This window comes from Pseudopipra pipra, chromosome 19 (assembly GCF_036250125.1).
Source record: "Pseudopipra pipra isolate bDixPip1 chromosome 19, bDixPip1.hap1, whole genome shotgun sequence".
Taxonomy (NCBI): domain Eukaryota; kingdom Metazoa; phylum Chordata; class Aves; order Passeriformes; family Pipridae; genus Pseudopipra; species Pseudopipra pipra.
Window position 1 is genome coordinate 2,599,458 of NC_087567.1, and position 11,577 is coordinate 2,611,034.

The 11,577-nt window shown below is 58.8% G+C and overlaps 1 protein-coding gene across 4 annotated transcripts in view; it reads right to left on the reverse strand.

Annotated features, from left to right (window-relative positions):
- Window positions 1-11,325, reverse strand: part of ARHGAP44 (Rho GTPase activating protein 44) — a 30,215-nt gene extending 18,890 nt beyond the window's left edge. For 2 of the 4 annotated variants that reach the window (XM_064675663.1, XM_064675664.1), the window contains exon 1: window positions 10,859-11,325. In XM_064675663.1, the coding sequence (XP_064531733.1) occupies window positions 10,859-11,310 (452 nt within the window). In that variant the 5' untranslated portion in view covers window positions 11,311-11,325. The remainder of the gene's footprint in view (window positions 1-10,858) is intronic. The other 2 variants (XM_064675662.1, XM_064675661.1) reach the window with 1 other exon arrangement.
- Between the last annotated feature and the right edge of the window lie 252 nt (window positions 11,326-11,577).

An 11,577-nucleotide genomic window follows, 5' to 3' on the forward strand; every position in this document is an offset into this window, starting at 1 on the left:
CTTTATTTAGACAGGGCTGGAAACGCTACAGAATTAGCACAAACAGGGAAAAAAGCAGCAAATATTCACCAGCACAGACACAACGGCCGTTCCTGCTCCCCCGCCCGGCTCGGGATATATTTAGCATCCCAAAGGAGTGGGAGGTGACAGGGAGTCAGGTGAGCGCTGCACAGCCACAGGCAGGCACTGCCGGTGCACGTCCCTGCTGCTCCCTCCGAACCCCAGGAATCCTTTCTAAACTTTAACATAAAAAGTAGGGTTTTTTTCATATGTTTTCTCCTCTTCCAGCCGGGCTGGGGGATGGGATTTGCACATCCCAGGGTCCTGCACTGCCAGGTTTCTCTCCCAGCAGCCACAAGCCAACCTGTGCTACAATTTGATGTGCATTTTGGAAACAGAAAATGATGATTCAAACAGAAAACCAAAAATCTGGCCTTGATCTGCTTTTAAGCACATCCTCAGTGTGAGAAACTCCACTGGCTTTAACGGAGAGCAACCCCCCGGCACAGCCCCCCCTGCACATTCCAGGATGCTCAAGCAGGTTGGGGAACCTGCCAGTGATTAAGTCGGCTTTAAAAGCAGGGAAAAAACAGGTTGCAGCATTTTATGGATGGGAATAAGCAAAGAGGCTGTTGGAGCTGCTCAGCACAGCTGCCCAGGGCCGTGGCAGAGCGATGGGCACACAGCAGGAGCAGAGGGTTCCCTGCCTTATTTTGTCATCTGTGGGAGCTGGGATGTTTTCCACAGAATCACAGAATCAACCAGGTTGGAAAAGACCTCTGAGATCATCCAGTCCAACCCATGAGCCAACCCCACCTTGTCACCCAGACCATGGCACTGATGCCACATCCAGGCTCTGCTCAAACACCTCCAGGGACGGGGACTGCACCCCCTCCCTGGGCAGCCCATTCCAACGGCTGATCCCTCTCTCTGGGAAGAACTTCCCAATGTCCAACCTAAACCTGCCCTGGGGCAGCTCAAGGCTGTGCCCTCTTGTCCTACTGCTGGTTCCTGGGAGCAGAGCCCGACCCCCCCCGGCTCCCCCCTCCTGTCAGGGAGTTGCAGAGAGTGAGAAGGTCTCCCCTGAGCCTCCTCCTGTCCAGGCTGAGCCCCCCCAGCTCCCTCAGCTGCTCCTCACAGCACTTGTGCTCCAGACCCTTCCCCAGCCTCGTTGCCCTTCTCTGGACCTGCTCCAGCCCCTCCATGTCCTTCCTGAACTGAGAGCCCAGAGCTGGACACAGCACTCGAGGTGAGGCCTCAGCAGTGCCCAGTCCAGGGGCAGAATCACTTCTTCTGCCCTCCTGCTTGTGATGGGGATGGGGGTCCCTGTGTGGCCTTGGGGACACGCCACAGCCACCAAGAGGCTGCAGTGGATGGGGGTTGGTCACAGCAGTGGGAGCCAGGTCCCACATCCTGTCAGTGCTGGGCACTAGCATCCAGAGCCAGGAATCATCCTGCTCCCACACCGTGGCTTCCCCAGCGAGGTAAAACACGGCCCCAGGAGCCACGACAGTGTGTTTTTCCACAGCCAAAACAAGTCTCCTTCCCCAGGCCACCTGGATCCTACAGGTGATGCCACCAGCAGCCCCCACAAAGAGCTCCAGCTGCAAAGCCTGGCCCTGGGATGCACCAAAAAAATACAAGTAATTCCCCCCCGAGCAAGTCTCTGTACTTGTCCTGCTGGCAGCACTCTGGAACCTACAAATCATCTCCAGGAGCACCAGAACCGAGTGGCACCTCCAAACCCCCAGCACGCCCAGTCCAAGCTCCACGTGGCCATTTGATGTGTAAAACCTAAAAATTAACATCATCCCACTCCCCTGACATCACACTGCGCCCCAGCTCCGTGCTGCTAATGCCTCCAGGGAAAATCCCATTATATCCCTTACGTTTCTAACGTTAAATAGTTTTCAGCCTAAAGTTAATGCGGTTTTACAGGAGCTTATATGGTTTTATGAGCCATCCTGTGAGCCTGAAGCAAGGGATGCTTGGAGGCAAATGCACACCCTGCCTGGGAGCAGCCAGGGAGATGAGACTGTCCTGCACATCCCTGGCTCCATCCTGCCTGCCTTGGAGGGTATTTTTTGGGTGTTGAGCCCTTGATCAACATCAGAGATGCTCAAGGAGACCCCAGTGCCACCTCTTTGGCATTCAATAGCATTTTCTGGAGCAGTGGGATGGCAGCACCTCCCTGGGATTTCAGCAAAGCATCTCCAGCAGGCTCAGCCCTGAGCATCTCCACAGCCCTGAGCATCTCCACTCAGCTCAACAAACCCTGCTTGGTGCTTTCTTCTCCCTCCCAAATTGTGCTCCAAGCAATGCCCCACTCAAGGATGGGTGAGGATCCCTGTGCCTTCCACAAACTCTCTCGTCTTGGCTTCCCATCCCCAGGGAGAACCACTTGCTGAAACCCTCTGGATTCAGGAGCCCCAGCTCCCAGCTTAGTCTCCAGAGCTGAGTTCAGACCCTGTGGGACTTTGGAGCCCAAAGCACAAGGGCACTCCTGAAATCACAGCCCTGCAGAAACCCCCCGACAGTGCCAAGAGGGACCAGTCTGGATGTGCCTGATGCTGGGAAACATGTCTGGCTCCAGCAGAGATGCCCTCCCTGTTCCAGCCTGGCATCTTGATCCCAATCAAGGAAACCCCCAGCCCCTCCAGGCACACCTGAACCCATCCCCAGCACCTCTCAGTTCCTCCACAGCACCCCCAAAGACCTTCCTCAGCAACCCCCAGCCCTTCCTGGCATCCCCCAGTCCATCCTCAGCACCCCCCAGTCCCTCCCCAGCAAGCCCCCAGCCTATCCCCAGCAGCCCACCATCCTTCACTCATACCTGCCACGTCCCAGTCCATCCCCAGCACACCCCCAGTCCATTCCCAGAACACCCCTCAGTCCATCCCATTCCCCCCAGCCCCACCTGACACCCCCCAGTTCCTCCCCAGCACCCCCAATCCATCCCAGCCCGCTCCGTGCCCCATTCCTGGGGTCAAAGAGATCCCTGAATTCCATCTCTGCCGTGGGCTGACTGTCACCCCAATCCCAAAGGACCCCAGGACATGGCCAGGCCCACAGGAGGCAGCTGAGCTCCTGCCTGCACAAACCCATCCCCTTCCCAAATTGCTATCGAAGCAATTCGAGGAGGTTCCAGAGCCCCCCCAAGGGAGAGCAGAGGGACCCAGACTCCCACACCCTGGGGTACATCAGTCCCCCTCCCTCACACCCTGGCAGAGTTCAGGGCCCATCTGTGCCTACCCCAAAACCCCACACCCCGAACAGACCACACAGGTCTGGTGTGTGGGAAGGGGTGATCCGGTGGCTGCAGCTCCCATACAGCAGAGCAGGCAACTGGTGGCACCAGTAAAATGTCCTCTTGGCACCAGTTTAAGCCAGGACCAGGTCTGGGCCATCCTTTACACCCATTTATTTCCATCCCCATGTCTCCCAGGGTGAGTCCCCAGGGCTCCTGTGCTGGGTCACGACTTCCCCAGGGAACCAGAGACGGTGGGTTTTGACCATGCAAGGTGTCCTGAGCAAAGAACAGCACTCGAGGGAGGGGTGCAGGGACCCCCAATTTCCCTGGCTGGTCCCTAATCCCCCAAAACTTCATGCCATACGAGTTCCATGCATCCTGTGGGAGCATCCCTTGGAGAGGCAGCCAGCAGCACCAGCCCTCAATGCTCTCTTTCCTCTTTCCTTTCAGCAAACAAAAGCCTGCTCCTCCCCTTCCCCTCCAGGTTTCCAGCACCCCGGGGCTGTTTTTCCCAGCACAAACCCAGGCACCTCTCAGCCAGCACCCAGACACTCAGTCCCTGCAAGCAGCTGGGAGGAAAAAGGGCAATTAATACAGAGACTTAAAGCAAACAAGCAGGAGATGCAGTCACTGTGTGGTCAGGCATTGGCTTCTGCAAAAACTAATTGCTGCCAGCAGAAATCAACACCAATCAAGCAAATTATGTTGATTCCCACATAAATACATGACTTTCCAGTGCCCTGACATGGGGAGGTACAGCAGAGCCAGTGCTTCCCCAGAGCATCTGCTGATGCCAGACAACTCCTTCTGGCTGGACCGTCCATCACCAGTGCCCAGCCCTGCCCCTGCCACTGTCCCCCTGTGATGCTCCAACCACCTGAGACAAGGAGCTGCCAGCCTGGGATTTGACCCTGAGCCAGCAAAACTCCAAACACAACAAGGATTTCATGGCAATATTATCTCTGAGTGGGAAAAGCATCATGCCTGGCTGGTGGGCAGAGCTTCACCTGGCATGGGGACAGCAGGAGCAAGGATGTATCTCCAGAGGCACAGTGTGTCTGCCTTGAGGACCCTCTGGCCCACCCTTCCTGCCCAAAATACTCCTTTCACCCCATTCCTGGCCACCCGTCCCTGCAGTCTGCCCATAAATATTTAACCACTCTTTAATTACCAACGCTGATTCCCCCGATTTCTCCTTGCTCCAGCCTAGAAGTAACCTCCTGGCTGAGGGCAGGAGAGGGAGATATGAGGACCCAGCCAAGGCCGTCCCGCGCCGGCAGCGTTCACTCCCATGGGTGGGTCAGTGCCCGGCTCCATCCTGGTCTTGCCACATCTCCCTGTGGTGCTGATGCACCTGCCTGGTACCCGTGGGAAAATTCCAGGTCCTGCAGTCCCTCAAGCCCAGAGGGTGAGGTTGGTGAGGTTGGTGAGGTCGGCGAGGTGAGGTTCAACCACACAACTCGAATAAACCATTGAGGATCCACTGCATGTGCCAGAGGGGGAGGAAGCTCCTTGGTTGTCATCCAGAAAACCCCTGGAAGCGCTGGGCATTGCAATCCAGGCTGGATGCTGGTCCAAGGACCGCACCGTCCTCAGCTTCTGCCGCCACCTGAGCTGTGCTGGCCACCACATCCCCGGGGACACACGATCCAGCGGTGCACAACCAGGATCTGCCGAGCCCAAACGGAGCTGCGGATTCTTCCCGGTGCCTTTTCAGCAGGCAAAGAAGCAAAACATCAAATATTTATATCCTCAAATCGCTGCTCAGATCCCTCGGGGAGACGACTCCGACGGCAACATCCAGCGAGACACGGCGAGACGGCCCCGCCACCGCCTCCTCCGGCGCTCCCCGGGCTGGTCCTGCCCGTGGGTGACACGGTGTGACAGTCCTCGTGTCCCAAACCTGCACCTGAAGGCAGTGATGCCCACCCAGCAGTCCCAGTGCCAGGGCTCAGCCCCTGGCAGCTTGCCCGCCTTTGGCCGAGCCAGGCTGGAAAAAGCAGGATGACACAGGCAGGGAAGGCTGGTCCAGCTTTCCATCATCCTTCTGCCCACAGCTGGGAAAACCAAAGGAATCAGAGCAAAATGGGGGACAGAGTTTTAAAGGCAAGACTCCTCTTCTCCTCCTCTCCTGCCCTTCTCCCAGCTGTGAGCTCTCTGTGTCTTCAGCATGGGATGTTTGAAGCCTTTTGCTCCTGGCACATCCCTCCCCGGGGTCGCATCCTGACTGGGCTTTGATCCTGATTTAGAAATCATGGAGAAGCCCCTGCAGAGCGAAGAGCCCTGAGGCTGCTGGAGTGGGGACAAAACCTTCAGCCTGCTCCATGAATATTCCAGTTTGCCAGAGCTGCTGCCTGGTGAGGAGGATAAAAATATCCCCAAGGCTGCGGGGATGCTGCCGGCACCGGCGGCAGGGCCAAAATTCCCAGGGGGGTCTGCTGACAGAGAGTCACTGGCACCCCAAAGTGCAGATGGGGAGCCCAGCTATTTAAAGGGTGTTGTTCCCTCCAGCAAAACCCATCGGAAGAAATCCCAGGTGGTGCTTCTATTCCCTCTGTCCTTGTTTCGTACAAGCGGAATAAAATGTCCTTATTTCTTGCCGAATATTCTTGCTGCACCAAGAATAAACCCTCAGTGTTTTGAGGCTTTGTACTGATGTGCAAGTGCTGGTGCTGGGAAAAACATCTGCCCTGAGAGCCACCAAAGTGCCATCCAGACCAAAATGCCACAGCTTCCCCCCCCCCCCCCGGAATGGGGATACAGCGTGGGATGTTCAGGAAGGACTAGGATCTAAAATCCAACCCCTCCAAGCTGCTGCCATGATCCCTGGTGTCATCCATGCCCACTGTGCCGTTTGGGAACCCAGCTGCACGTGGCTGCAAGTGCCTGTTTTATTCCCAAAGGAAAAAACCTCCATATTGAGCCAATTTTGGAAAATTCACAGGGCTGTTTGGGCCGCTGGAGTGGGTGGCAACACCCTTGTGCCATCATCCCATCACCTCAGAGCCAGGGTGGAGCTCCCACCAGTTCAGTCCCCGATGGGATGGATAAATAAACACAAATAAAAATGAAAGCACTTTGCAAGAAACATCCTCAGAGTGTTTTACAGCCACTTATTGATTTCTCTTCTCTTTCCTTTTTCCAGCCCATGGAGATAAATATTATGGCCCTTTTCAGACTGGGCACAACAATTGTCCCCAAGGTCAGGTACCAAACAAAGGGCTGGGCTGGGCATCCCCAGCTCTTTCTATTAGTGAAATGACCAAAATAAAATAAACCAAAGTAAAACAAAGTAAAATAAAATAAAATAACATTAAATTAAAATAAAATAATAAAATAAAATAAATACTGTGCTCAGGGCCCAGCAGAGCGTGGGGATGCTCTGGCTGGTCCTGTCACACAAACTGGGCACCCCAGCACCTGCAGGGGCTGCTGCTCTCTCCAGGGGGGTCAGGAGGTCCTCACTGGCCCCCTAATACTGATCTTGACCCTTTCCTGATCACAAACCCAGTTCTCATCCTTATCCTGATCCTGACCTTAACCTTGACTCTAAACCTAATCCTGACTCTAACCCTTACCTTATCCTAACTATAACCCTGACCCTAACATTAACCTTGACCCTAACTCTAATCCTGACCCAAACCCTCATTTTGACCCTGATCTTAATCCCGACCCTCATCTTGACCCCAACATTAACCCTGACCCCTGTGGGTGACCCCTGTCCCTTGGCTGCAGATGGTCCCTCACTGCCCCCACCCAAGTGCCAGCTGAGGCCACCCCAGGGACAAAGGGCTGCTCCTGCCTGTCCCCTTCTGGCATCTGACAGGTCCATGGAAAGGGTTTTCCCTTCAGTTGCCTGTTTTCTTCCATTTTTTTAAGGAAATTGCACCATCAAAAGTAGGAATAGCCACCAGGGTTGGGACTTGGCTCTGCCCACCCTGCAGGATGGCTGGGCAGATGGCCCTGCTGTCCCCAGTGTCCCCCCAGCCTCCCCGCTGTGTTGGGGGGGAACCAATGGGATCTTCTGGGAGCTGCTGGGATAGGTGACACAGACACACCAGCTGGATGCCACCACTGCCCCCAAGGCTCCCATCTCCCCCCAAGAGACAACCTCCACGTGAGCACAGACCCCAGCCCCAGGACAGCATCCACCCTGGCTGACCCCAGACTCAGAGGCACTGCCACTGCAGGGTGATGGTGGCCCACTGGGGTTTGGTGACAAGCAGGAGGGGCCACCCCTCAGACCCCAGAGAGTTATGGTGCAGGTACCCCAGCGAGCCTTTCCCAGGGGAGACAAAACACCAGGGTTCTACTCTTCTTCTTTATTTCCACTTATTATTCCTTATTTCCACTTTTATTCCTTATTTCCATTTATTATTCCTTATTTCCACTTTTATTCCTTATTTCCATTTATTATTCCTTATTTCTACTAATTATACCTCATTTCCATTAATTATTCCTCATTTGCACATATTATTCCACATCTGCATGTCTTATTCCACATTTGCACGTGTTATTCCACATTTGCATGTATTATTCCCTACTTCCTTTTATTATTCCCTATTTTCATCTATTATTCCTTAATCCTATCTATTACCCCTGATTTCCAGCTGTCTGGAGAGGTCTGCTCAGGACTGCACAGTGGGAAGAGGGATAACGGGGACCAGTGGAGTAGGGCTGAGGAAGAGGATGGTCCCCGAGCTCCTACTGTGCCCTGAGGAGGATCCAGCTGCCCCATCCCGGCAAAGAGGGGGCCACATTCCCCACATTCAGCCCAGCCCGGAGGTTCTGGCAGCAGGGGCAGCTCTGCAGGCAGCCGACGAGCCGGGAACCAGCGGAGCCTCCCACTGCCCGTCACGAGCCGGCGTCGCAGGGAGCCCTAAGAGGATTAGGGGTTTAGCAGCCCCCGGCCGCTGGCCCCGTTCCCCGGGCTGCAGGGAGCCGGCACTGCCCCCGCGCTCCCGGGGGATGCGGGAAGGAGGATGCGGGAAGGAGGATGCTCCTCGCCGTGTCAGCGGCACCATTTTGAGGCCGGGCGTGTGCGCGGTGCCCGGCTCACGGCTCCCCGCGGGGGTGGGGGGACACGGGGACACCCCTCCCGTGCGGGGGGCAGATGTGCCAACCCCCCTCGGAGACACGGCAAACCCCCTCGGGGCGTCCGGAGAGCGAACCTGGAGAAAATCACACGCCCTGTCCCCAGACCAGCCGCCTCCTGCTGCTCCCCCAAGGGAGGCAAGTGCTGCTCCCTCAGCGCTCCCGCACCACATTCCCACAGCGTGATCCACGGGCCATGTTCCCTGTGCCACCCTCCCACATCACGTTCCTGCACCGTGCTTCCATACCACGCTCCCTGTGCCATGTTCTCTGTGCCATGATCCCACACCACATTCCCTGTGCCATGTTCTCCGTGCCATGATCCCACGCCACGCTCCAGCACTGCACTCCCGCACCACATTCCCTGTGCCATGTTCCCCGTGCCATGATCCCACACCACATTCCCTGGGCCATGTTCCCCATGCCATGTTCCCCATGCCATGATCCCACACCACATTCCCTGGGCCATGTTCCCCATGCCATGTTCCCCGTGCCATGATCCCACACCACATTCCCTGGGCCATGTTCCCCATGCCATGTTCCCCGTGCCATGATCCCACACCACATTCCCTGTGCCATGTTCCCTGTACCGTGATCCCACACCACATTCCCACACCGTGCTCCTGCCCCATGTTCCCACATTGCACTTCTGCACCAGATTCCCACACTGTGCTCCCACACCAGATTCCTGGAGCACGCTCCCAAACCACACTCCCTCACCACATTCTTGCACCATGTTCCTGCCACTCTGCTCCCGCACTGTTCCCACACCGCGTTCCCACACCAGGTTCCTTCAGCACGCTCCCAAATCACATTCCCACACGTTCCTGCACTGCTGCCACAGCCCCACAGCGGTGCCCGCTGCCATCCCACCCTGTGCCATGTGCCAGCAGCCTGACTCCAGCCTGGCAATGGGCCCCGAGCCGGCGGGATGTCCCCCCATTGCCATGGGGGACACAGAGAGGGGGATGCAGGGGATGCCAGTGGAAATCCCAAGCCCTCAGATCTGGAAGAGGATGCTGATCCTGATGCCCTGGTTATGTTGGTGCCCCAGTGCCACCATGGGAAGGAAAAAATAAACAAATCCTCTCCCTCCCTCCTTCCCCCCCCCGCCTGCAAAATCTCCAGGAATTACACAACAGGCACCATCAAATCCCAGGCCTGGCCATGCTCCGGCGCACACGGGCACTCCCGTGGGCACAGCCCCTTCATCCACACCCCGCTGTGGCCCTGGCCCCACAGCCAGCCAGGGGTGCTGGGGAGCAGCACACTGGGGCACCCCACAGCATCAGGGTGTCTGGAGAGAGGGTGTTCCTGCAGCCCGGCCCTGGCACAGGGGATGGGCAGGCAGGGAGCAGGGGGTACAGGGGGCAGGGTGTGGGACTGGGGCAACGGGGGCAGCAGGGCAGGGTGGGTGCAGTGGGTCAGGCAGGGGTTAATGAACAGGCAGGGTGTGGGGCAAGGGGTGCAGCTGGGGGAGGAGGCAGGGAATGGGCAGGGAGGAGGGGAGGTGGGCCTAGGGGCAGTGGGGCAGGCAGGCAGCAGGCAGTGGGACAGGCAGGGAGCAGGGAATGGGGCAGGCAAGGATCAAGGTAGGCATGGAGCAGGGAATGGGGCAAGGTGAGGACAGAGGGTGTCAGGGTGCAGGAAGGAGCAGGCAGGATGCAGGCAGCAGGGCAAGGGGCACACAGGGAGCAGGAAGGCTGTGGGGCAGGCAGGGTGCAAGCTGAGGGACGGGCAGGAGGATGGGCAGAGTGTGGGCAGGAACAGGGGCAATAGGAAGAGGGCAGGGAGCAGGCAGGGTACAGGAAGGGAGATGGAGCAGTGGGGCTGGCAGGGAGCAGCCAAGGCACAGGATCAGGGGCAGTGGGGCAGGCAGGGAGCAAGGGAGCAGGCAGGGGTAGGGGGTGGCAGGGTACAGGCAGGGAGCAGGCAGGGAAGCAGGCAAGCTGTGGGATTAGGGGCAGTGGGGCAGGCAGGGGGTGGGCATTCTGGAGTGGCACTGGGCAGGCAGGACACAGGTGGGCTGCAGAATCAGGGCAGTGGGGCAGGCAGGGAGTGGGCAGGGAAGACACGATGCAGGTGGAGAGTGGGATGAGGGCAGTGAGGCTGGCAGAGCACGGACAGGGAGCCAGGGCAGCAGGGCAGGAGGCAGGGGCATGGGGAGGGTGCAGGATCAGGTCAGTGGGGCAGGCAGAGCACAGGCAGGGTATGAGACTGGGGCAGTGGGGCAGGCAGGACGCAGGGAGGGTGTTGGGTTGGGGTAGCGGGGCAGGCAGGGAACGGGCAGGAGGCAGGCAGGTTGCTGGATCGGGGCGGTGGGGCAGGAAGGGAACGGGCAGGTGCGGGTGCGGCGGGGCAGGCGGAACGGGCAAGAGGCAGGCAGGGTGCGGGATGGGGGCGGTGGGGTGGGCAGGGAGCAGTCAGGGTCCCCACTGCATCCTCATCCCCATCCCTATCCCCATTCCATCCCCGTCCCATCCCCATCCCTTCCCATCCTATCCCCATCCCTACCTGCCCACGGTCTGGTTGGCGAGCTGGCGCATGCGGTTGAATTGCTTCTTCATGGTGGCGGCGGTGCGGGCGGTGCGGGCGGGCAGCGGGGCCGGGGGCCGCGGGCCGCCCCTCCCGCATCCCCGCCCGGCACCGAGCCGGGCCGGGCCGAGCCGAGCCGAGCCGGGCCGAGCGGGCCCCGCCGCCCCTGCGCCGCTCCGCGCCTCCGCCTGCGCTCCGCGCCCCCCGCACCGCCCCGCACCGCCCCCGGCCGCGGCGGCGATGGGAAATGTAGTCCGGGGCCGCCCGCCCCGGCGGGCTCTGCAGGGCGTGGGGGGGTCTTGGAGCGAGTCTGGAGCCGAGCATCCCCCCCCGGCATTCCCTGATATCCCCCGACATCCCTGGGCGTGGCCCCGGCGTCCTCCCCGGCATCCCTCAGCATCCCTTGACATGGCCTCGGCATCACCTGGCATCCCCCCGGCATCCCTCTGGCATGCCCCGGCATCACCTGGCGTCCCCTTAGATCCCGTGACACGGCCTCAGCATCTCTCCAGCCTCCCCTGTCATCCCCCCCGACATCACCTCGGCATCCCCTGGCACGGCCCCAGCATCCCCCAGGATCTCCTGGCATCCTTTAGCATCTCCCCTGGAATTCGCCTAACACCCCCAACACCGCCTCAGCATCCCTTGGCGCGGCTCCAGCATCACTCCGGCACTCCTTGCCAACGCCCGGCTTCCTC